The sequence below is a fragment of the Tasmannia lanceolata genome, unplaced genomic scaffold, assembly GCF_043159265.1.
Source record: "Tasmannia lanceolata isolate RefF3 unplaced genomic scaffold, GAP_Taslan_0.1 ptg000015l, whole genome shotgun sequence".
NCBI lineage: Eukaryota > Viridiplantae > Streptophyta > Magnoliopsida > Canellales > Winteraceae > Tasmannia > Tasmannia lanceolata.
The window spans coordinates 31,561,025-31,586,767 of record NW_027518692.1 but is presented as its reverse complement, the minus strand read 5'-3'; the positions used below and the strand labels follow the sequence as shown (position 1 = coordinate 31,586,767).

General features: G+C 38.3%; 2 protein-coding genes across 3 annotated transcripts; one reads left to right on the top strand and one right to left on the bottom strand.

The window, feature by feature from the left end:
* Positions 1 to 750: 750 nt before the first annotated feature.
* LOC143846505 (NAC domain-containing protein 17-like) lies at positions 751 to 6,428 on the top strand. Its single transcript, XM_077354944.1, has 5 exons — positions 751 to 1,118; positions 2,359 to 2,636; positions 2,719 to 3,024; positions 4,865 to 5,471; positions 5,708 to 6,428. Exons 1-5 carry the CDS (start codon positions 938 to 940, stop codon positions 6,067 to 6,069), a joined length of 1,734 nt encoding a protein of 577 aa, XP_077211059.1. The 5' UTR covers positions 751 to 937; the 3' UTR covers positions 6,070 to 6,428.
* A 1,253-nt stretch (positions 6,429 to 7,681) lies between these two features.
* Positions 7,682 to 25,258, bottom strand: LOC143846502 (chaperone protein dnaJ 10-like). 2 transcript variants are annotated; one of them, XM_077354941.1, is made up of 10 exons: positions 24,920 to 25,258; positions 20,423 to 20,482; positions 16,288 to 16,370; positions 14,915 to 15,074; positions 11,932 to 12,061; positions 10,367 to 10,525; positions 9,523 to 9,701; positions 9,347 to 9,427; positions 8,705 to 8,866; positions 7,682 to 8,135 (listed from the first exon to the last, which is right to left on the bottom strand). In XM_077354941.1, exons 1-10 carry the CDS (start codon positions 25,004 to 25,006, stop codon positions 8,037 to 8,039), a joined length of 1,200 nt encoding a protein of 399 aa, XP_077211056.1. In that variant the 5' UTR covers positions 25,007 to 25,258; the 3' UTR covers positions 7,682 to 8,036. The 2 variants fall into 2 exon arrangements, with proteins under 2 accessions (XP_077211056.1, XP_077211057.1); XM_077354942.1 differs by having other exon boundaries at positions 20,423 to 20,545; positions 24,920 to 25,257.
* Positions 25,259 to 25,743: the final 485 nt, after the last annotated feature.

Below are 25,743 nucleotides of genomic sequence, written 5' to 3'. Positions count from 1 at the left end.
AGGCTTTCCTAACCAATTGCTTGTAGATACCCTGAGTATACCTCAGGAGGACCCTTCAGTCGATCCGAGCTGGAGTCAAGCAGCAACAGCGATCCGAGCTGGAGTCAAGCAGCAACAGATATTAATAATAAGTCCAAAAAGTGATTAATTAACAAAATGAGGAGTGTCATTATTGAGACAAGCGAGTTGAGATATCACTTTCTTTTCGGCACCGAACCACTATAAATCCCATGCACTCATTCTGTCTATCCATTTATCTCTCTATATATTTATTTGTGTGGCTTGTCTTTATTTTGTAGTTTGAAAAATTTATTTTTTTAAATTCTGCGTTTTTGGCAAAGTTTTTAAAACCCTATTCACCCCGGGGTTTTCTAATGAGTTTGTGTCATTATCAAAATGAAGTAGTGCAAATATCAATAAAAGACAAGCTGAGTTTGCGCCATTTTAAAAACTTAGGAGTCCAAAAATCCAATAGCAAACTCTGTAAAACTTTTGAGAGCTAAACCGCGGTCTCGCGCTCCGGTTACGTGCAGAAATGCTAACCGCATCCATTTCAGTTGACTTGACCTCAGTTAAAATATTTAGGGCGACGATAAACTGCACTCCCTGTAGGATAATTCGCACCCTTGAAAGCAGGATAATTCCCTCTTTAACGTCGATTCACGTTACGGTGGTGCGAATTATTCTACAGGGGGGAGCGAATTTATCATTATCCCAGTATTTATCAACTCATCTCATGGTTTGGGGTGAGTCTTTTTCTTTCCTGTTTTTTAGTCCTCATCTTCGTCTCTCTCCCTATCCATCCTAAGCTAAGAGTATTTCCTGAATTCCCTTACTCCATTTTTTAACAGGCATCGAGTTGGGTAATTCTTGATAACTAGATTTTCTTCTTCTTCTTCTTCTTCTTCTTCTTCTTCTATTAGCTTTCGTTGTAGTTATGCAATCGGAATTTTCAAGTTGTGGGGTTTCAAAGATGTGGCCTCCAGGTTTCCGTTTCCATCCGACCGATGAAGAGCTTATTCTTTATTATCTCAAGAGGAAAATCTGTCATCGCCGTATCAGGTTCAATGTGATTGCCGAGATTGATGTCTATAAATTTGACCCCTGGGAATTGCCTGGTACGCCCCCCCTTTCTCTCTTTCTACAGCAAGCATGATAGAAATGTTTTGATTATTTTTGCTACTCAATTTTGGTTTTTTTTTTGGTATGGTAATTGGGATTTCTTTTCTAAATAATTTGCTCAATTATTTCCATTCAAATTCCGATACGAAATCGAGTTTATTGGGATGTAGAATGATTGAAATTGGCATCTTACTACTGTTTTTTTTTTTACATGTCAATCTGATCTAGACTACCATGTTTGACTTTCTGACCATTTCTAATGATACCAAAATCAAGCCAAAGAGACGAGATTTGATGACTGAAAATTTTCTCAGTAATCTTTTCTTAGGTTAAGTTATGATTACTCTATGTGTCTGAATTTTGGTTTCTGAAAATCTGAAGACTTAGTTTTTATCTTCTCATCATTGACAAATATCCAATCTTGATTCTCCACTTCCTCACATGTAGTTTAATTTTGCTCTTGTCACAGCCATGGTCACTTTTTACTATCTTTATCTTTTCTCCTCTTTTTTTTATCGGAATTTTTGGTGGTAATCCCTGCACCGATTCATCACGTCTTTGATTTTTCGTTCCCATAATGTAATGCTGTGGGATGAATCTGGATTTCATCACCTCTCTTTGTAACTATAATCCTAAGTATTCCTTTTCTTGCCTGTAATTGCAATCTCAATGTTCTTTGATGCCTTATGTATTCAAATTTTAATGGTGTTGCAGGGTTATTAACTTTTCTATTATTGTCTTTTTCACTTTATTTTTCTTCTTTTTGGTGGGTAATCTATTTCTTCACTTGTATCTCGTTATGAAGCCCAACTCCTGAAATATAGGACATAGATATTTGGCAGTACAGGTGAGTAGGTGATTATCAGAGAGCGTATATTGGTTTTTTTATCATCTTTTTTCTTTTCTTATTTCTCAAATTGGGGTGATCTCATTTTGTACTTCATTAAGTGTTTGTTTCTAAATTGCAATTCTAATAAATAGACCATTGTGGCTATATTAAATTCCAATTATCATCTTTGTTTTCTCTTCTTGGATTGGTGGGTTATCTCTATTTGGGTTTCTTCATACTTTTGTGATTTGATCCTTGGAATACAGAAAAGTGCATGTTGTGCTACAGTACCTAAGCTATTCTAACTTTCATATGATGGTCTTGTGCATTTTTTTTTCCAGTTGGGCAAAGTATCATAGTTCTTATTTTGTTAGGCATTTCTGATTTGGAATGTTACTGTAATGCAGAAAAATCACTCTTGCAAACCGGTGATAAACAATGGTACTTCTTTAGCCCAAGAGACAGGAAGTACCCGAATGGGTCAAGATCAAATCGGGCCACACAACATGGTTACTGGAAGGCTACAGGGAAGGATCGTACCATTTCACAGAATTGCCGACCAGTGGGTGTGAAGAAAACCCTTATCTTCTACAATGGGCGTGCTCCCAAGGGAGAGCGCACCGATTGGGTGATGCACGAATATACCATGGATGAAAAGGAGCTTCAGAATTGCAATGCTGTACAGGTACATCGACTGCTTAATGGAATCATCCTCTCAGCCTTATTTTTTAAAGGTTTCTCATTTCTGGTCTTCCTTTACCTTGCAGGATTCATATGCACTTTATAAAATTTATAGGAAGAGTGGATCTGGTCCCAAAAATGGTGAACAGTATGGGGCACCATTCAGAGAAGAGGAGTGGCTTGATGATGACCAAGTTGATGACATCTTGGGAAACCCGATCAACACAGCAAATCCGTTGTTAGAAGCCCCTTGTGGTCCTTCTGTTGATAGCTATTTTGGTAGTGATGAAAGCACACCTTCGCTCAGTGATTTGGAAGAAGTCTTGAAACAAATGGTTGATGGCCCTGAAGTAAATCATCATGTCTCAGGCAATTTAACTTGCGCCTCTGAGGTAGAAAATTGCACTTCATGTCCTTGTTATTGTTCCTTTAAAATTACATCAAGTGTTATTGTTTTTTTTTTTCAGTTAAGGAATTTTTTGATATTTATTTTCATTGTTGATAATTCTCAATTTTATATGTGTGTATTCATATATGTATATAAATATTGTTTATATTTATATATTTTAGCGGTAACAGAAATTTTAAACCTTATGGGACTAGATGTCCCAAAACAAATACACAATTCATCAACAAGCCTAAAAAGAGACTAAGATCTACTGCTACAATGGAACTGTGATACCAATAGTTTAATTATCCCCATCCAATAGCCAAATTATTACTATTCAGTCCCTGTCCACCCATCATCTCATTAGCTGATCTCGCTATGTGATTGAAGGACAATTTGGATATTATGAACCATTTCTAAGTTGAGTCTTAGCCTCCAAGGGCCTAGAGAAAGCCCTTGACCCTCCTATTTTCATTCTTACCGTCGCCTTCCACAATGATCCAGATGTACCCTCCTCTAAAATATGCAATTTGTTGTGGAGTCTCAATCCTCTTCACTAGAATCCATTCTTCCTATGGAATTGGAACAGGCCTTGATAATCTTCCCCATTGCATTTCTAAAATCCCCACCGATTCTAGCATACCCTGGATTCCAACTGGAGCCCCCATCAAATTAATTTTTGTGACATTTTGTGGGCAGTGGGCACCATCTACTTTCCGGTGTAACCTTGTGAACATTATTATCAGCCACCAACTTCCAAATCTAAGAATACCCTTAACAAAAAAGCCTTTGGCTCTATTTGGTTGCACAAAATCCAGGCTTTATAGGGTGTCTTATCCGGTTTTGGGGCTCCGCATCAGCATAAATCCTTGTTTGGTTTTGCCAAATACAAGCCAAAGCCCCCAACCACTACCTAGTATGTCGGGTGAGTATCGGCACAGCTGGAACCCAACAAAAGCCAGGGAAAACACTTCTGAAATGAGGGTGTTTTGCCGATAAAACCTTGGGCTTCACCAGAAAACCCTTCTCTCTCTCTCTCTCTCTCTCTCTCTCCATAAAACCTTAGCAAGTTCCTAATTATAATATTATAAAGGGGACTGATATATGCACCACTATATTTAGATAATAACACTACTGACTTTGTTTTGTAATTTTCTAATTGGATGGTGATGGTATCTTAAGTATTATAACAGCCATGAAATGCTATTAAAGAAGTGAAAAACAAAGTGAGTAGCGGCATTATCAAATGAGGAGCGGATATCAAATATCAATTCCCATTATAAAATGTATTATAACACTACTATAGTATGAATTTTGTTCTTTCTGTGCTTTCTTTCTCCATTAATATTTTTATAATGTTTAAATATTATATTTTATAACCTAAACAAGAAATTAATTTTATATATTTATTTAAAAATAAATTATTTTATAATATTTTTCTAAAGTTTCATCTTAAATTTCCATCATTTGCATATGTTTCAATACGCTTTCAAGAATAAGATTCTTTTCAATGAAACTTCCAACATAAACCGACATGTTTATATACTTCCAGTTTTGGTTTCGCTGTGCCTCGATTTTATTGTATGTTCTTCAATGGGATGAAAACATAAAAATTTCAGTCTTCTCGTATTGGTTTTGATAGATAGATATTTAAAACCATACATATGGCTATTATAATAATTGTCAATGTCGTGTAATCTCCTAATTATCTTGCAATCTACTAGTTTTTTTTTGTTGTTGTTGTTGCATAAGCATAGATTTATTTGGTTTGGTTTTTGACTTGATAATAAGGTGTTTATTTTAGAACACGGATTTCCAATGATTGTTTTTCTTTGTCGCTGTAGATTGATGGTGAAGACCAAACACAACATTTTGCAGTGGGGTCATCGGCTGAGGAACCCATATTTGCTGAACCAACCAAAGTTTTGTGCCCAGATACATGGATTGCTGATGCACAGACAAGCCTTCAGAATACTCATTCAGTTAGCCCTCCCGTGCAACCTTATGAAGCGCCTGAGGTCACATCTGCTTTCAATTGGTTTGAGCAGGACCCTCTCCCAACTGAAGGGAAATTTGTGGAAGACGCTCTCACAACTGAAGGGGATTTTGTGGAATTGAATGATCTCATCGATCCAAAGCCTGGTGTTTCAAGTTTTGAGAGCATCAGCAACAACTGCCCCTTTCGTGAAATGGGTGTCTCATACCACACTGATGCTTACTTTGATGCCCCCTTGTTTCTTCCTGAAGAAATTCCGGCTCAAAACAGGACTGCTCCACAACCATATTTGGTGGACACAGTTAGCCAGTTAGATTACTTTCTAACGCAACCTTATGATGACGAAAATCAATACCATGCAGCTCACTTGACTACTCAGCTTTGGACACATGAACAGTTCAATGTCTTTACCTCAACAGAATCAAGTCAGGTTGTTATGGCACCTCCTACCTCAGGTACATATTCACATTTAACTTCAATACTATAAGCATGTATACTTACTGAACTGGAGCTACAGTGTTGCTAATTTTAGCAGCTTCTCCGGATCTTGTATTGGGGAATGACGCCCCCCCCCCCCCCCCCCCCCCTCCTCCTGTCTGTTATGGTTATGATTAATAAATGTCAATCTTCAAAAAAAATAAAAATATAGCAGTTTCTCATCTACTCATTTTATGGTATTGTATGGTTGTAGTGTATGATGGTAGCTTAACGAACGTTGGCGGGGAAGAAGAGAGGCGTGGAGTTAGTGAGGGAGGTGCTTCAGAATCCTGGTTCAATTCGTCAATACATGCCTTGTTGGAATCCATACCTAGTCATCCGGCATCAGCCTCAGAGAATGCTTTGATCAATCGGGCAATTGAGAGAATGTCAAGTTTTGGCGCAGTGCGCATTGGAGCTAGAGACAGAGCTGTTGGAGGGAGGAGAGAGGCTGGAAATAGAGGATTCTTCTTCGTTTCATTTCTAGTGGCATTGTGGGCTATCTTATGGGTGTTAGCGATAGGAATGACATTAAAAATATTGAAGTCTTTCTTGGGCAGATTCATGGCCTCATAGTTATGTTAATGTACCAAGGATAACTGAACCAATCAAGGTGGAAAAGCAAGAGAAAGTTATGAAGAACAGAAAAAAGATACATGGGAAACATGCTGGATAGCTGTACAATGAGAGAGGTTTGGGGTTGTCAACAGCTCTGATTTGAATCATGTGGTCCATTGTCCTTTGCTTTGGCTGTTAATACCTATTCGAAACAGAAGAAACGATGAAAAGAGAAACTTCTCCCAAGGTGATCGTATTGTACAGTTCATGGATCAGACTGAGAGCCTAATTTGTCATTCAACATTTACGTTCTCTTCCATCTGTAAATTGTAATTGTTAGACTACCTGTTATGGAAATTAATTGTTCAGTTTTATGATGTTGGCATTTGTTGAGATTATGTTCATCACAGAAACAAGGTGGCTCTACTTTTATTTTTCTAGCGCGGAAAGAGACGGCCCCGAGCAGACCACAGAATAGATTGATTTAGAGAAAAAGAGAGGACTAGCCGCCTTGCCTCAACCAAAACAGGGGGAAAACCCAAGACAGGACATAGACAAACAGGAAACAGACACTGTAAAGAGTGCATGCAACTTCATCAAAGGCAGAAGGGAAGGTTTTGTTGGAAACCCAGATTGGCAAGGGGAGCAGTGTTTCATATGTTGACAAGGTTACTATAGCACAGTGAAATTGAAAATCGAAGAGGAACAGGGTCTCCAATGGTTTCACGCCATAATTGGTCCATTCCTTAGTCTTCAATTCTTGGAAGACTTGAAAAAACAACTTATTCCATGTATACTTCTCTTTACAAAAAATATGATGGTGTCATAACAGATCAAGAATACATTGCCTCCCTCCTAACTTGCGTATGCAAGTATCTGATGTGTACCAAATCTTGCAAAGTAATTAAAGATAATTTGAAATTAGCTTAGCCTTAGCTCAAGGTTGAAACCTGACATAAGGACCTGTGCAACCGGGATGAGGACCAAGGAGTTCAATTCGCTGAATGGTAAGTCCATTAACGGGAAACAAGATCAATGAATTCATGAAGGAAATGAAAATTTGGAGATGACAAAGTGCTCAACAGTTTCTGGTTTTGGGATCAAAATTCTCTAACTAATCTGGAATAAAATCCTCCACGGGGTTGTTTGGTTTGCAAGAAAGAGTTGGAAAGGGATAGAAAGGAAACTCTTTTCCATCCCTTTCTTCATGTTGGATCATCTTTCTACTGGTAGACTCGGATGCCATTGCATTTTCTGATGCAATTGTTCTAAACAGGCAAATGTTCTAGAATAAGTTTTACACCCAAAAAATTATCCTGCAATCAAACAGACCCTTAGAAAATTTTAGCTGAAAACAGACTGATTCTTCTACTGAAAAAATCAATGCAACAATTTTTTTTGTTCATTTCCAATAGATCCCAAAAAACAGAAAACAGGCAGATTCTAAAAGAGAGTTGCTTCCAGCAATTTTCATGGCAACCAAACAAGCCCATAGAGAAGATCTTGAATTGTCTTCAACTTCTATGTAAAACCTACAGATTAAGTATGGGGGCCTTTGTGTGTGTGTGCGCGCGCGCGCGCGAGAGAGAGAGAGAGAGAGAGAGAGAGAGAGAGAGTTGACATGTGACCATACAAAGTATATTTAATCTATAATTATATTATGATCCGATCAAAAAATTAAGAGAAGAGAAGCCACAGATAATGTACAAAGTGTGTCACAACACTGCCCCAAATGGGCGCAGAACAAGCTCTGGAAAACCTAACCCAGGTCCAAAGACCATGTATACATAACGACCAATAAAACCATACAAGTATTTATATGCCTAATGGTTGTGGAGAAGGGATATTCCACATTTAAAATTTCCCAATGATACAAACCAAGCATCCAGCAAATGAAAAGCCGAAAGCCCCCACAATATACATCAAAGGGCATTTAGGGATACTGGATCAGTAGACCAAACTCCTCCCACCTCCCTAATTATAGATCAAGACTGCCTCTGACTCTGAGCACCAGGTGGTGCTGTTGGCATCGGCAAGTTCCACTGAACACCAGCAAACTGGGGAGGAGCCTCTACATATGGGCTCTAGTACATGCATCATGAAGGCCAAAATTTTCACTTGGTAACCATTAAGAATAATATAGATCCTTCTAAAAGCTGTAGAGAGTTCTTTGACAATCAAAAACTGAACTCGGAATCGCTGTATTCTCTCCTTTTTATCCAAAAACTCCATTTCTTTCGACGTAAAATGGTCGTAAAAAAATATTATGCCCATCTATTCACTTAAAAATGAGCAAAAAATTCGTTTTACGCCCATTCTACATCAAAAGAAACAAAGCCTTGATAAAATTGTATCATTCAGAAAAACTGAACTTGGAAACTATGGGACCTGAACCTCCATGAACTGATCAAAATTCTTCATATTTAAAAAATATTTCGTTGTCTGATTCTTTTCAGCTATTCAGTTGAGGACTTCAATTACTCAATCGAGTTCTTCAGGTAGTTGATTTTTTTCGGGTTTAACAAAAGACCTAATACCCCACTTAACCTGAGCCTTAATCAAGTCAGTTTCGGACTGTTTCAATAAACGGATTTAATGTTTTAGACTTGTGTAAATATGGTTGTCAAAGAGCATGTAAAATTGAGAAATGTACCGGGGGGACAACCGGAGGTGCATAAGATGGTTGCTCGAAAGGTGCAGACTTTGGTGACATGTCAGGAGAACTAGCATCATTGAGCCGTTCATTTCCATTCAACTTGTGGACTTCACGTTTTCCAGAACCTTCACTCTCACTAGTGTTGGCTGATTTTGTCCTCTACATTACCATGTCCAAACATAGTTCGCAAGGAATGAAAATAAAAAAGTAACAAAATAAAATAGATAACAGAAAGAGTAAAGTGTTTCTGAGCTCGAGTGTCAAAAACTCATGTGGGCCCACATTTTTGGGCTGATCCAAAGCATTCATTTGAATGGCCCTTCATGGATTGAGTTTGTACCAAAAATCAGGTCCATAGGATCATCCTAACCCATCCAAAAGTGGAGGGGAATATGGACAGATACTGTTTCTCCACAGATCTGCCCATTTTTTCCCTCCACAAATGGAAGGGTTAGGATGATCCTATGGACCTGATTTTTTGTAGCCACCCTATCCATGTAAGGGCCTTCCAAATGAATGCTTTGGATCACCCCAAAAATGTGGGCAAACGTGAGTTTTTGAGCTCGAGCTCAGATAAGCTTATATGAGCTCGAGCTCAGAAACACTTTCCTCTAACAGAAAACGGATCTAGATAAACACCTCAAAAATCTTTCCAAGAGTTTTCAACCCTTTTGCACGAGCACGGAGCTCCTCTCTCTTGACGGAACTATCTTGAAGCACCTGGATGTATGCGTTAATATTGAATTAAATGAGTAATTATCACACCTAGCATAAGCAAACCACGTCATGTAAACTAAATAAAACATGGAACCCACCATCTGACAGACACGGGAAAGCGTGGCTTCAATATCAGCAACATTGAGCTTCCACAGCGAATCGATCATCAATTTCTTGTTAGACAGGATGTATTCTTCAAGCTCTACATCAGTATAGTTCCCCTCTGCACTGAGATGCCGTTTCATATCCTCTTGTAACTGGAACAGAGCAATTGCACCTGCCACAGACCCCAAGTACAACCAATGCACCCACTTAGAACCCTTTCAGTCAACTTGGATACTAAAACATGCATAAACGCTGTTTCAACCTATGTTACATGGATTCCTATGAAGGGGCGAAGAATCCGTGTAGGACACGTCTCGGATTCCAATACTAAAAAGATTCACAGAAACACTTCTAGGTCTTTTTTCTTTTCTGTTCTTTTTTTTTGAATGGTCACTTCTAGGTCTCTTTTATTGTTTTTTTCTCTGAATGCTGCTACCACAACCTTACAATAACTGCATGTATTAAGTTTTATCCCTCCTAATAGTAAGTTTTTTATACTTTTGATATGAAAATAAAACATTATATTTTCTCAACCTACTAAAAATCTTTAATATATTATTTATTATAATTAAAATTTTAGAATTAATTAAAATATTTTGGCAAATCCATGAATCTTTCTTTTTGAGGTTTTGCCGAATCTGATACCAGTGTCAACATAGTTTTCAATCAATGAAGTCCGACACAACAACATATGCTCCAAGGTTGAAGGAGCACATGCACAGAATTCACGTACGAAACGCATGCATAGTGATGCCCCACATACCCCAACACATTCACCCATGCATGATAAAACAATCACAAATGGATCATGGTCAATAAAAGAAATAAACGTGTCACCTGTTGCAGCTGTTACTTGGGATTTAATAAAGTGACCTTTGTTTCTAAACCATTCTGCAACGAATGGCACGCCCAAAAAAATTGCTTTCTTCCCAAGCTCCTTTGCTGCCTGTCTTGAATATATGTAGCCGATAGTATTTAACATATCAACTCCATACGCTGTAGAAAATGTAGCAGGAAATAAATCAGATGAAAATTTTTAGAAGGCAGAGGATGCTGTATTTGTAAATATAAAATGAATATAGGGAAAGAAATAAAGACAAGCATAATTATTAAATCTGCATCAGAGTTGTTTCTGAATACCAAATAGATGTATGAGATTTATTCATAATGAAAAATATACAGAACCAGCCAAGTAATTGTAATCATGCATGATAATCTACAGTCCCAGAACTCATGTTTAGCACTATAAATATATATACATACATAGAGAGAAAGAGAGAGACTATATTATAAACATGTCCTTAATACTACACGAATTCTTTAACACTCCCCTTGGAGCTAATATGTACCCTGGAACATTTTCATCTTGTCAATCAAGTGAGTGTGGTGCTCCACAGTCAAACCATTGGATAACACGACAGCTACATGATAATCAACTAGAAACATGCACTATAGTGATATCACCCTTGTCTACCTTCTCACGAATGAAGTGAAAGTCTATCTCAACATGCATTGTCCTCACATGGAATACCAAGTTCTATGAAATCTTAATAACATTTTAATTGTCAAGTGAAGCTCAAGAGTGAGCACATCTGACCTGAGATAAAGGCCCTAAAGTAAATATCGAATCCATGTAAGCTGTACAATGATGGATCCCTTGGCCTTGTACTCCGACTCAACATGACCTGGCTATTGCCTTCTACATCATGTTATGCCAGGAAACTAAACAACCACTCTCCATAACACAAAAACCTAAAATAAACAGCCCGATGACTAAATCTCCTGCCCAATCCACTCAAAATACCTACTATTGTGATGCCTTCGTCATAACACCTTTCATCGAACAAGCCATAGCCCACGATTCCTCTTATGTATCTTATAATCATCTTAATTACATGTAAATGGTCCTCTCTAGGATCATGTGGATGCAGACAAACCTGATTTACGACGTATATAATAACAAGCCTGCTGAAGCTAAGAAATTGAAAAGCGCATGCCATACTTAGATACATCAGAAGATCTTTTATCTTCCTCCTTTTACAAAACATCATTCTATTGTAAACTGCCTGTGTATTTACGGGCTTGCAATTCATCATCTTACAAAACATCATTGTATTGTTTTTGGGTCATTATCACTACTTCCATGATCTGGTCAATTTTAACAACTAGGAAGTAGAATGATTCCCCAAGATCTTGCATATCAAAATGTAGCCTCATGTGCTCTTTAAAATTTTGGCGTCCACTATTTATCATGTTCCTGATTTTTGAAGCGTCTCCAGTTATAGTGAGTATACAGTTTTTTATTTTTTATTTTTTTGGTTAAAAAAGTTAGTGTTATAGTTTAAGCTACATAAAATTAAAGAAATAAAATAATCCAGAAAGAAAGATTATCAAAACTTTACCAGCATTGGAAAGCCTTGATACTTCTGCTTCAGCGTGACTAATAAAGCCATTTTTGTCTCCCTGTACATACTGGTTTAGTCGATCTTTCAAACTTTCTGCAAGTTTTTCTTCTCTTTCCTTCTGAACAACCTGGACCAAAGATATACTTCCAAAGCGTAAAAATCAAGGAAAAGTTCTGGATGCGAAGACCAAAAACAAGCTTAACGTACAAATAGAAACTGAATATATACATCAAACAATTTTGTTACTGAATGCTAAAAGAAAACTATATTTCAAATCAGAGGAAGCTCAAGTGAGAAAGCAATTTCGGTAACTAATACAAATAGAAACTGAATATATACAATACAAAAATTTGTTACTGAATGATAAATTATTGAAAGCACAAATGCGAAAGCAATTTGGGCAATTGATTTCACTTTGCTCATCTAGAGAAAAAAGGCCATAGTCTTTTCATAATTTTGTTTGATGTTGCTAAAGGGGGACTACTTAGGAAGGCTAGTACCCCACCTACATAATAATAAAGGGCAGCTCAATGTCACGTTTAGAGAAGCCACAAGCCAGGTTCATTTTTATGTGACACCCCACATGTCTTCCCCATAGCTATGACGGTTGCTAACCTCCACCAACCTCTCAACCAAGTCTACCATGTCCATGAATGACTAAGGGATCCTCCACAATATAAATAGACCATCTAACCAGAATGCAAACTGGCAACCATAACTCCTCAACTTAATCATAACTATTAAAAGGGCAAATTAGAAGTCTCATATTATGCAAAAAATAAATTGAGTTTCAGATTGCAAAAAAAAGAATGCTCAAAATTTCTTGAATCATATGAAGTGGATGTTTGATCAGTTTGCTTCCATGTAACAGTATGTGGACGAAAAGGACAAAGTATTATATACTCTTAAGTCATCTTGGCTCACTGATGCATATGATGGGGCCCATCCTAGGGTCCATATTTTAAGTTTCAAGTGTCTTTTAGGCGTCTTTTAAGTCACTTGAGTTGTAAGAGGGGTATCACGGTCTTTTCCAACCAAGATCACATGGTTTCTTTGAGTTAAGTGGGTTTTAAATAAGGCGCACATATTTATCACAGGAATTTTAAGTGGGGAGAGAGTTTTTAAGTCATTAGAGGGTATTTTAGTCCAAAAGGCGTAAGTTTTTATATAGGGTTTTACAAATATCTAGTTCTCTTGTTTGACGAGTTTTTAAGTCATCAGAGGGTATTTCAGTCCAAAAGGGTTAGGTTTTTATAAAGGGTTCTACAAATATCTAGTTCTTTTTGTTTACTTACATATATTGCGAGTCTCATGGCACTACTCTTTAATAATGAATGCTATGGAATGATGAATGAAGAAAGATTTGAAGTTTTTTCACGAGGCAGAATTTCGTGCTATTCATCAAGGAATTAAAATGCTCCACAATGTGGATTTGAACAAGGTAGTGATTGAAGGGGATTCTCTCTACGTCATCAGGTGGCTTAGAGGTTCACAAGTGGCTCCTTGGAGATTTGCAGATTTATTTGGTGATATTCAGGATAGATTGGGTTCGGCATCGGTCTCTTTCAACCATGTAAGACGGTCTGCCAATGGGGAGGCAGACAGCTTGGCGAGAGGGAGTTTCAAGGGAGAATATAGAGCTTTTTTATTTTCTTCCTCCCTAGCTATTGATTTCTGTTGTACTATGTTTTTTCTAATTCTGATAGCCAGCTTTTCATTTTATCTCTAGGACCCTCTCGGTCTCGTTTTCATTAATGAAATCCTTTCACCAATCAAAAAAATGGATGTGATGTCTGATCATTGCCAAGGGACGCTACAATGAATGATCTACCAGCAATGAACTCCAATGTGCTATAGGAATTTAAGTCTGCAATGAATGATCTACCGGCAATGAACTCCAATGTGCTATAGGAATTTAAGTAAAGAAATAAGAAATTATGTTTTCTCCCAATGAAGAAATAATGCGAGAGATTTCACTTTTAGAATGGCTCATTTTTTTATTTTATTTTTTTGAAAGATTAGAATGGTTCATTGATTAACAATAAAACAGTTGAACCACATTTAAGAAACAATAAATAGATAACCACATTTTGGGACATTTGGTTGCAATTTCACAAACATATTGTTAATGGAAAAAAATTGCCATTTCAAGAAATTATGTTGCAATTGAAGGTACTTCGTGACAAGGATTCATTAAAGTCGATAACAGTTTATTACTGGTAGAATCACGAGTAATACTTTCCAAGATGGTTCTCTATTTTCAGGATGTTTGATTGTTTATAATATAAAATATGAAAACTACCTCAATTTAATGCTTTAAATAACAATCTAGAGCTGTTTCTCCCAAGAAATAACAGTGCAGTCTCTTTGTGGTTTCCTAGGGGAGTTAAAATGCTACCATTAGCCAGTATTGAGGTGAGCTCATTGGTTAGTTTCCATAAAAGAGAATATGTTGTTGACTCTGATACTGCTCAGATTGGTCTATTTTATAGTGATGATTATCTCTAAAATTGTATGCCGATGATGTAGTTTTATCTTATACTTATAAAGCAATCAGTCAAACCAGACATAGAGAGAGAGAGAGAGAGAAAGAGAGAGAGAGAGAGAGAGATTAAACTTAAAAGTATTTTTGCAATATTTTAAGATTTTCCCCGACTCTTTGTATTGCACTTCTTAATTTTCCACGTTTATGATCCTTTTGCTGATTTTCCCTAAAGCCAGGGTAGATCCCGATCATGGATATAGATAAGATCAGCAACAAAAATAACTTGATTAACAGCCAAACTTCCAGCCCACTCATATCCATTACAATAAAAGAGCATTGAACACGACACTATGTTACATAGGAAAAGACTCAAACCATGAACTCCCTCTGAAATGGATGTGATGCTGAACAATGGAAGAACTAACAATTATAAGAGAGATGATAAATGAACCAATAAAGCCCACACGAACGAAAGAGGGTATTAAGGAATCATACTCTCATTTTCTCTTGCAGTTTTTTGACATCGAGCTGTTCCCCTTCTGTGAAAATGTCAAGGGAAGCCATTGATGCCATTGCAAGCTGGCCTATGTAGTCCTCAAAAAGCTCACTCCCAAAGAGCATTGCAAAGATTGCTGCTGAATCAATAATTGCATCACTGTAACAAATGCATAGGCAATGTGCAAAGGTCAGTCCTCTTTATACTGATATCTATATATATATATATATATATGAGGAAAGTGAAGCTACACACTCACATCGATAGTCAAGCTACACACACACACACACACACATATATATATATATATATATATATATATATATATATAGAGAGAGAGAGAGAGAGAGAGAGAAAAGTGTAGCTACACCGACGGCTTAAAATACAGTGGGCCCCACATTGTTTGGGTGATGCAAACCAGTCATTTGATGGGCCCTCACATAGATAAGGTGTGACCAAAAAATCAGCTCCATAGGATCATCCCAACCCTACAATTTGCTGAGGCAAAAATGGACGTGTAAAAACCTTCACAAATCGGTCCATTTTTTCCTCCACAGTTTGAAGGGTTGGGATGATCCAATAGAGCTGATTTTTTTAGCACACCCTATCAATGTGAGGGCCCCTCAAATGAATGGTTTGGATCACCCAAACAATGTGGGCCCACTGTAGTTTAAGCTGTCAGTGTAGCTAAGTTAGCTACACGAGTGTGTAGCTTCACTTAACTCATATATATATATATATATATATGGCCCATTGTAGTTTAAGCCGTCGGTGTAGCTAAGTTAGCTACACGAGTGTGTAGCTTCACTTAACTCATATATATATATATATATATATATATATATATATATATATATATATATATATATATATATATATATATATATATACAGTGGGCCCACATTGTTTGGGTGATCCAAACCATTCATTTGAGGGGCCCTCACATTGATAGGGTGTGCTAAAAAAATCAGCTCCATAGGATCATCCCAACCCTTCAAACTGTGGAGGCAAAAATGGACAGATTTGTGAAGGTTTTTACACGTCCATTTTTGCCTCCACAAATCGTAGCGTTGGGATGATCCTATGGAGCTGATTTTTTTGGCACAACCTATCTATGTGAGGGCCCCTCAAATGAATGGTTTGCATCACCGTGGGGCCCACTGTATTTTAAGCCGTCGGTGTAGCTAAGTTAGCTACATGAGTGTGTAGCTATACCTAGCTCTCTCTCTCTCTCTCTCTCTCTCTCTCTCTCTCTATATATATATATATATATATATATATATATATATATATATATATATATATTATCCAACCATATCCATACAATTCTCAAACACCATCGTGGTGAATAGGAAGAAAAGGAGAATCTTACGTCGAAATGCCTGCCTTCCCGAATGAATCATAAGCTTGTCGTTGTGTTGGATCACTAAGGACTTGGTAGGCCTCTCCCAGGACCTGAAACCACAACAAGACATAGCCGTAACATACTTTAACAGCCAAATTAACCAACAATTCTCAAACTAAGAAATATCATGATCAGATGTGGCTCTAAGATAAGTTCAGTAAGAAAAAATGGCATGCTACTTTGACTTCCAAAGCAAGTTAAAAAAGTTAAAATGGCCCACAGGACAAAAAAAAATCTTCTCCATCTTTCTACTCTGATCCAAAGTATATAAAAGTAATGAAGAGATGACATAGATTTCGTATGGGAGTTTAAACTCAAATACTCGATTCTACTCGCTCATCATATGTATACATACACCATAGTTGTCAAGCCCATTTTGTTCGGCATTTCGTTTTGGATAGTGGAACGGAACTGAGTTTCAAGCGAGAGCAAAGATCTCACATTGGAAAAGTAAATGGTTGTGGATGGACTTATAAGGACTTGGGCACCCGCTAGCTTTTAAGGGTGAGTTCTACTCAGGTCCCAACAAGTGGTATCAGAGTTGGGGCTTGGTAACACCTGTGTGCCATCAAGGATGGAAAAAAAATCCCTAGGGAAGATCTCGGTAACCCTGGTGTACCCTCTCAAGGACGGAGAAAATCCCTCAAGAAGATCTTGTAATTCTCATGTTGCTCCCGCGTGGAAGGACGAGATTGTCCATGTTGCTTCCGTGTGGAGGGGGAGATTGTTGGGGGTTCCACGCGAGAGAAAAGTTCGCATCAGAAAAGTAAATGGATGTGGATGGGCTTATAAGGACTTGGACACCCACCCCATAACGGCTAGCTTTTAAGGGTGAGTTCTACACGGTTCCCAACAGGAACGTTTCGGTGTTCTGCCGTTTTGGTGTTTTCATTTCGGAAAAGAATTACTATATCTTAAAAAATTTATAAGTAAAACTTAAAAAATTTATTAAAAAATATATAAAATCACTATATCAACCAAATTTAACAAACAACACATTTTATTACGTAAAACATTAAATTTATTACAATAAATAAATAAGAGTAAGAAAAAGTAATTATAGAAAATGCTAAGAATGTACCATTTCAAAAAAAAAGAAAAAGGAATGTCACAAATTATATCTCATTGCTCAAGATGGATTTATATATGGTTGTTTTTGTTTGGGGAGGCAAAAGGACAAAAAAAAAAAAAAAACCCTCAAAAGGGGAGATTAGTACTGTTTGCCGTCTTCGGAAGGCGTTATATAGGCCGAAGCAGTCTCCACATTCTTGGTTTGGCAGATTCAGCGACGCTAAACGTTTTGGTTTGAGAATGTGTGCAGTTGACCATTATGTATTCAGTGCTCGTTCTGATGATGGCTACATCTTGTTGATTGTGTATGTTGATGATATTGTGATCACTGGGGATGGTGTAACGGTCATCGAGAGACTTAAGACGTCCTTTCAAACAGAGTTTTGTACCAAAGACCCGAGACATATTCAGTATTTTTGGGTATTGAGATGGCATATTCTAGAGGAGGTCTTTCATTGTCTCAGAGGAAATATGTTCTAGACATATTAGAGGAGATAGGATCCTTAGGAGCCAAACCGGCAGAGGTTCCTGTGGATCTCAATGTGAAGCTTCTTCCAGATCAGGGGGAGCTGTTGGATGACCCTTGTAGGTACAGGAGATTGGTTGGTAAGTTGATATACTTGACTATGACTCGTCCTGATATATCTTATGCCATGGGAGTGGTCAACCAGTTTATAAGTTCTCCTCGTACTTCACATTGGGCAGCTGTCCTTCAGATAGTGAGATACTTGAATAGTGCTCCTGGAAAAGGTTTATTTTTCAGGAAGCATAATCATATGAGACTGGAGGAGTTCACAGATGCTGATTAGGAAGGATCTCCAACAGATAGAAGATCAACCACTGGTTATTGCACCTTTGTTGGAGGAAATCTTATGTCCTGGAGGAGTAAAAAGCAAGAGGTAGTATCTCGTTCTAGTGCAGACACAGAGTATCAAGCCATGGCCCATACCTGTGGTGAGTTGACCTGGTTGAGGTCTCTACTGCAGATCGGTTTTCCTCCTTCATCATCACTCTAATGTGATAACAGGGCAGCACTTCACATTGCTTCCAATCCAATGTTCCATGAGAGGAAAAAGCATATTGAAGTAGATTGCCATTTTGTTCGTGAGAAACTTCAGAATGGAGAGATCACTAATCTACTGATCAGTTAGCAGATGTGTTTACCAGACCGTTGGGGAAGTTTAAGTTGAGAGATAATTGTAACAAGCTGGGGTTGTATGATATATACATTCCAGCTTGAGTGAGAGTGATGAAGGGTATTGTTAAAGAGCACTATAGTACATGTAACCTTATTTGTGCATATATATACATCATATTACATGGGAGCTCTCTAAGAAGACTCCATCTTCTCCCTCGCTCTTCTTCATTCTCGTCTTCTCACAATCACAATACATAATGAAATATAGGTGTACATGGAAGAACCACCTGGGTTTGTTGACAATCTCATTATGCCTGGTTTGAGAAGTTTTGCATTATCTTTACTACATATGGATTTCACAAAAGTTATGTACATTATTCTGCGTTTGTTGGGAGAAGATAGAGTAGCATAATTGTTTTAGTACTTTATGTTGATGATATTGTTATTATAGTTAAAATGATCTGGGAGCCATTGATGCGTTGAAGAAACATTTGTTGAAACACTTCTAGACAAATGAATTGTGTCAGCTACGGTATTTTCTTTGGATTGACGCCGCTAGATCTAAGTTCTTGGTATTAGTTTTTCACATAGAAAGTATGCAAAAGACTAGTTGTCAAACACTAGTTTTCTGGGTACTAAGCTTGTTAATCTCACATGGATCCAAATATCAAGCTGTTGTAGGATCAAGGAAACACTCTCAAGGGCCTTGGCAGATACAAACAAAACTTATTTACTTAATCGTTTTGTATGAACAACATGAATTTTCATAAAACAAAGGGAAATGATATCTGCGCCAAAGTGTTTTGATAAACATGCGCTCCACTTGTTTGTCGTGTAGTATTTAAAGGGCTTTAAGAGCTTTTTGAGAACCATAATATCCTCTGACATCCCTTTAAATACTACACGACAGACAAGTGGAGCCCATGTTTATCAAAACACTTTGGCGCAGATATCATTTCCCTTAAACAAATAGTCCTTCATTAATGTCTATAGTGTAAGGGTAGAATAGTCCTTTCATTATAATTTCACTTATGAATGGCACTCTTGTAAGTTGTAATATTAGATGTATGTCTTTTTAATAACATCTATGGAGAGAATTCATGAGGCAGGGCTAGACTCACGCACTTCTCAACCTCAAAGTCACGACTTCTATTCTCTCTCTCTCTCTCTTCTTCACCTTTATTACATTAACAATCTTAAGGACACAAGATAGTGACAAAAGATGCACAACCAGAGACTTGTTAAGATTTCACTTCACTGAACACGATCAAAATAAACATGCTCTAAAAGACAAAAAGCCAGACTTTTAAGAAAAATATACACATTGAGGTAACAAATGATGGTGATTTGCTGGTATTTAGAACCTGTGATGGCAGTCACTGACATGGAGTTAGTGAACTGAAATTGTAGAAGATTATTTTCCATGCTTAGAGGCACAACCACAAACTTTCTGGTACGAGGAATAGAATATTAGGAATAAATATTCACCAATTGCATCAGCTCCTTCTGATAGGAAATATTTTCATAAAGATCTTTATATGCAAACTAAACTATCAATTTCTAGGGTACAACACCAAGTCAAAGTTTCGAACAATCACTTTCACTCCTAGCAAAGCCAGCCTTGCTTCCAAAATTCCAATAGCACACTTTAATCCTATGAAAATTTCATCGAGGACACCAAGTTAACGACAACCTTTCTTCAGTTAAAGCATAGCACTTACCATATAAAATTTTGAAAAGAAATACAGATTATAAAATACATTCAATTAACTGAAGGGGGAGATTGAAAAAAATGCCCTCCCATTCAAGGGGTTGAATTTCTGAAGGATCATGCTACGTCGATTTTTCAGTTTTTAATGAAAATGATGGATATTTGTGAACAAAAAGACTTGCCTGAAATTTTTGTGCTGCCTGAGGATCATTTGGATTTTTATCTGGATGGACCAGCCTTGCCTACAAAAATCAAGAAAAGGAAAACATAAGATGCACATGAAATTGACAAGTATGTCCATCAATCTGCAAGACATTAAAAACATTATCAGGAACAGTTTGAACCAATATATATGTGTGCGTGTGTGCAAGTTTTTAATGGTATATATATGTGTGTGTGTGTGTGTGTGTTTGTGTGTGTGTATCTTTCGCAGGTGGTTAGTGACTTTGCATATGAAAACCACAGTGACGGTTAATTTAAAAAAAAACATAATTAATCTAGCTTATCAACCTTGAATTATATACATACACAAACATAATAGATGTGATAAAAAAGAAAAACCCAAACTAGATACACTTGTAATAAGGGTAGAAAAGGAAAAACAACAGAATATACAGATTACAGAGTACATGCACCAAGAGTTTAGTGTACCCTAGTGACTTTCTTCACACTCGCCCTCAATTTGATAGGGAGGATCAAAAAGCATTAATTAACAAATTAGAATTTCACGTCCTCAAGTCTGTTTGGTCATAGCTCTGGTAAAGAGACCAGCAAGTTGATGTTTGCAAGGGATATAGAGGAAGAGTGATAAGTCTACTAAGAAACGTCCCCTAGATAAAATGACAGTTCACCTCAATGTATTTACTTCACTCATGGAAGATAGAATAAGAAGCAACTTGGATAGCGCTAGAATTAAAACATACAGCGAGAGGAGAATGCAAGGAAGCAGAGCGGGGGGGAAGAGATATGGGAGGTGATGTGAAGTAGAAGAGGGAAACGTCTCGAAAAAGCGGCAAGGGTAAGGCAGGAGAGGAGATTAGGAGATTGAAGATGTTCCCACTGTAACCTGTTCAACTTTAAGAGGAGAATCCAATGTTGACGATGCAACAAAATTTGCTCCACAAACGATGCCAACATAGAATCGAAGACCTCGAATGCGTAGAGAAAATGGGGAATTACCGGAATCATAGAGAACCTCAAAACTCTCCAAAAGGAAGTGGAAACTCAAAGGAGGAGGGAAGAAGCAGTGCACTGAAGAGCACAGAGTGAGAGGCAGTTAGAAACGGCTCCAATCGAAGCAATCTCCCTTCAAACCATACCAGATACAAAAAGAGGATTGCGGACGAAAATTACACCGAGATAGTCGGGAAGACTTGTGATGCCGGCAACTGGGCTCAAAAGAACAAGTAACAACATTGGTAAGATAATCATATACCAACTAGAAGCGTTCGAGATAGTGATCATTCCACCAGCAGAAGAAAATGTAGAGATGCTGAAGCAGCTTTGGTTGTCTAAGATGGGATCTCTCCCTTCATTGAAATGGACCTTTTGGTTATTAAATTTCCTAACACTATGTCAGCCACATGGTGGGAGTTTACCAGAGTCCCTCCTCAGGAATGTGTGAAGAAAACCTCAGGTACATCGGAGTGCGGATAGGCAAGGTTCACACAGTAGATTAATTTAACCTCAGGTACATCGGAGTGCGGATAGGCAAGGTTCTCACAGTAGATTAATTTGTCCAAGCTGGCCAAGAGTACAATAATGGAAGACTTCTCATCCAATTGTCAGTTGCAACCCCAAAATCGCTGTGAATCCCAGTAGTCATCAACGGAAGCAATGCCTGGGTCTCAGCAAAACATATCTGGGTTAATTCAGCTTCTCCCAGGGCAAAAGAGAACGAAAGGGGAAGGAGACATGGCGAGTTTCATCCAGAGGCTTTCTCGAGCTAGTCCATCATTGCTGGTAGGCTAGTGAACCCTAGTACCCATTAAGGAAGGTCAAAGGTGGGACGCGCACCGGCAATCCGAAGCTCACCGAAAAAGGTGACGCACGTTAGTAATCCTAGAAGAAATTTGAATTTCAAAGAACAGGGTCTATTGTGCACTTCCGGGCGGGCAGATGACAACTAACAACTGGCGAGATTTCCACTAGTTAACGGAGAGGTGGAAAGAACTTCTCGTCCTTTTCCTGTAGTAGAAAGGCCACCTGGGGCAGGGTGTAGGGCGGCGACATCTTGGCTGCAAAATCCCACGGTGCCGATTAGGTCAGGTCTTGAAGCTACTCAAATTATTCCAAGTGGCGGTCGATTCAACGATGCACGAAGAAGGTCGATTAAGACACATCAAGAAATGGGGGTTCCGCAAGATATTCATATGCGTGATTCAGAGATAGGGGGTCCATCATTCGTGAGCCTTGTGGGACATGTGGATTAGTGATTGAACTCAGGACTCCAAACGAGTCACCTCAAACATCCTGGTTTTTATATCATTTTCACCTAACTAAGATGTTGCGCTCATCCCAGAAGATAGTCAATACCGATCAAGGACCGAATCATCCTCTCAGGTGATACCGACTAGAGTAATCATAGGAAGAGAGAGGAGAGTGTTCGAGGAGGAACACGCACAAAAATCTTGCCAAGAACTAGTGGCAATGGAAATGGGAGGAATCGAACGAGGGGTCCATCAAATGTCGCTGATCAGAGGGATGGAGGTGATCAGTTGGTCCTTGCCGGGAGTCAGTCCTGAAGCCGAGGACGAATCGCTTGTGAGAGATGAGCGGGATCTGGGTACTGAGGCTGAGGTAGAGGACATTGGCCTTCAAGATTCGATCAGCCTTGGCCACTTAATTGCTGGGGAAGATGATGTCACATAGACAACTGCAGAGGAACACACTGATATAGAAGATAACAGAGCCTCTCGCTCAGCAACGAATAAGTTCGGAATGCAAACCATAGTCGGCAAAGAGAACACTCAAACCCGCTTTACTTAGGAAATGTACACACAAGGAGGCTCCATTTACGCAATTTACATTTCCAAGGTTTAATGTTGGAATGCCCCATATTCTTGGTTTGGTGCAAGTTATAGGTACATGTACAGGTTATCAGTTCAGAGCAGAGATGGAAAGTGAGGAGGTAGAAACCTCGGGTAGAATAATCTAATATCCAAACCCTTTGCCTAACAATTCATATCAAACCGATAGGGGCAGCCTGGATTCGGAGGATTTGGCTAGAAATGGGAGAGGAATGGACTAATAGTCAAGGGAGAGGGAGATAAGAAGGGAAGATGCGAAGGAAGATAGCAACTTGCCATTCGAAAAAAAGGGAAGATAGCAACTTAGCAATAGTTCAGAGAATGGAAGAAGCGGCTACTCCAATTGCATGGCAAATGCCAAACAGGGACCTAAATGAGCTGCTTGTAGAACATATTATAGCAACTAGCATTATGTTGGGCATACATTATGTTGGGCTAGAGGAGAATTTGAGGAGACTGGTTCAGCAAACGGAACATAGAGATTTGCAAATGAGGGATAAGGGAGATGGTTCGTTTGAAGTCCTCAGTGAATTATGATGTTAGCTCTTCGATGAACCCTAGAGGAAGAGGTAGAGGCAGCAGTAGAACAGAAAGGACCTTGTCTCAGGCCTCGTCAATTAGTGTTATCGTGAGATATAATCATGGAATGTGAAAAGTTTAGGTCACCTTGAAAAGAAAGCCCATGTCAAGCAACTGACGATGAAATATAAGCCATACATTCTTTGCAATCAAGAAAACAAAATGGACTTCCTGAACCGTTCAGTGATTAAGGGGGCTGGGGGCGTATCATCTTTAGTATTTTCAGACTATTGACATAATTGGCCAAGCATGAAGGGTTCTACTTGTGGGATTCAACGAATTTTGGGATGACAAAGAGTCACAAGAGTCACATTGGGAGATTCTCATTATCAATTGTGATTAAGAAGGTAGCGGATAATTCTTAATGGACTTTTCCAGGCGTACACGGTCCAATCCAGAGAGCGGAGAGACAAGCGCTGTGGGCAGAGTTGGATGAGGTGATAAGTGGGATAATCCAGCATGCATCAGAGGAGACTTTAACAAGATCAGTTGGTGGAGGAAACGGTGGTATGTAGCAGAATCAGTCAATGTATGATGGTTTCTCAAACTTCTTAGATAGAAATGATGTAATGACTGTGATTGACTTCTTCTTGAGGCCTTAAGATTTAGGCCATTAGATCTTATTTTCGAGGGTGAGGATCAACCATCCATCGTTGATCAACCCTTGATTTTAAAATTTAATCGCTCTTTCCCCTAATTAGAACCACACAGTGATACTATTTGTGTGTCTACTCTCAAATTTCAATGGAGAGTTAGGTATGAGTGGACAAATGAAACATGAAGAATGTCTTAATATGTCAAACTCTCCTTAGCCCATGCGTCTGTACCCAGATGGACAGATAAAGGAAACCCTAATCCGTTTATCTCATCAACAACAACAACAAAAAACCTCTCCAAGATATCAAAACAAGCAGTGAAAAAAAAAATTACAGATGCCAAACAATGAAAATCAGAATCCAGTTCCACATGAAGAAGAGTAGGAAAAAAGGGATCTAAATCCGTACAAGAAACAAACAAGCAAAGTCAACAACAGTCAATTTCTGTTTTTCAGAAGAAAAGGAATAAGCTTGCCTTAATGTAATAAGCTTTTTTGATTTCAGCCTCTGTAGCGGTGGGGCTGATCCCTAACTCGTCGTAGTATTCCGTTTCCTTCACCATCGGAACTTGGCTTTTGAGTTCTGAGATCGAACAGGGAATAAAAAAACTTCTATCTCCGACCGAGGGAGGGAAGATAAGATTTGGAGAGAAAGTTGAGTTCTTGAGAGAGAGAGAGAGAGAGAGAGAGAGGGGCCGGGACGGTGATATCACGACAGAGAAAAGGGGGAAGAATCGATAGCAGATGACGTGTTTTTTTTTTATACGCGCTTAAGTTTTCTCTAGTCTGGGTCGGCGCTCCTGTCCTATTCTATTTCATCCCAACCCGCACTTTGATTTGGTCTGCCACGTTTAGACCTGGCAAAGTACGATTTGGCAATGGTGGCTAGCAATAAATAATATTAATATATAATAATCATGCGGGTACTAAGTTTTAAATGAAAAATTATAGAAAAATGAAAGCAAAGTGTAAAACTTACCAAAAGAATGTATTAAAATATGACAATTACAAAAAAAAACCGAAGAGAAAATTATAAAATTATTACAATTACGAAAAAAAAGCACAAAATAAAACTTTTGTACTTCTCTACGGGCAGGGTTATTATTATTTTCCCAGTTTGGGATTTGCTACCCACCTTCGCGAACTGGAAACGGGTATGCAAGGCCATAAGCAACAACAAATGCCTATTAATACCTTCTTGGATTGTAAGAGCTAAAGAGAGAGTCTCTCCAAAGGTGATTAATTTGAGGCTTTATTTGGCTGGAAATATAAGCTTTGCTCAAGAAGCATTGACCCCATG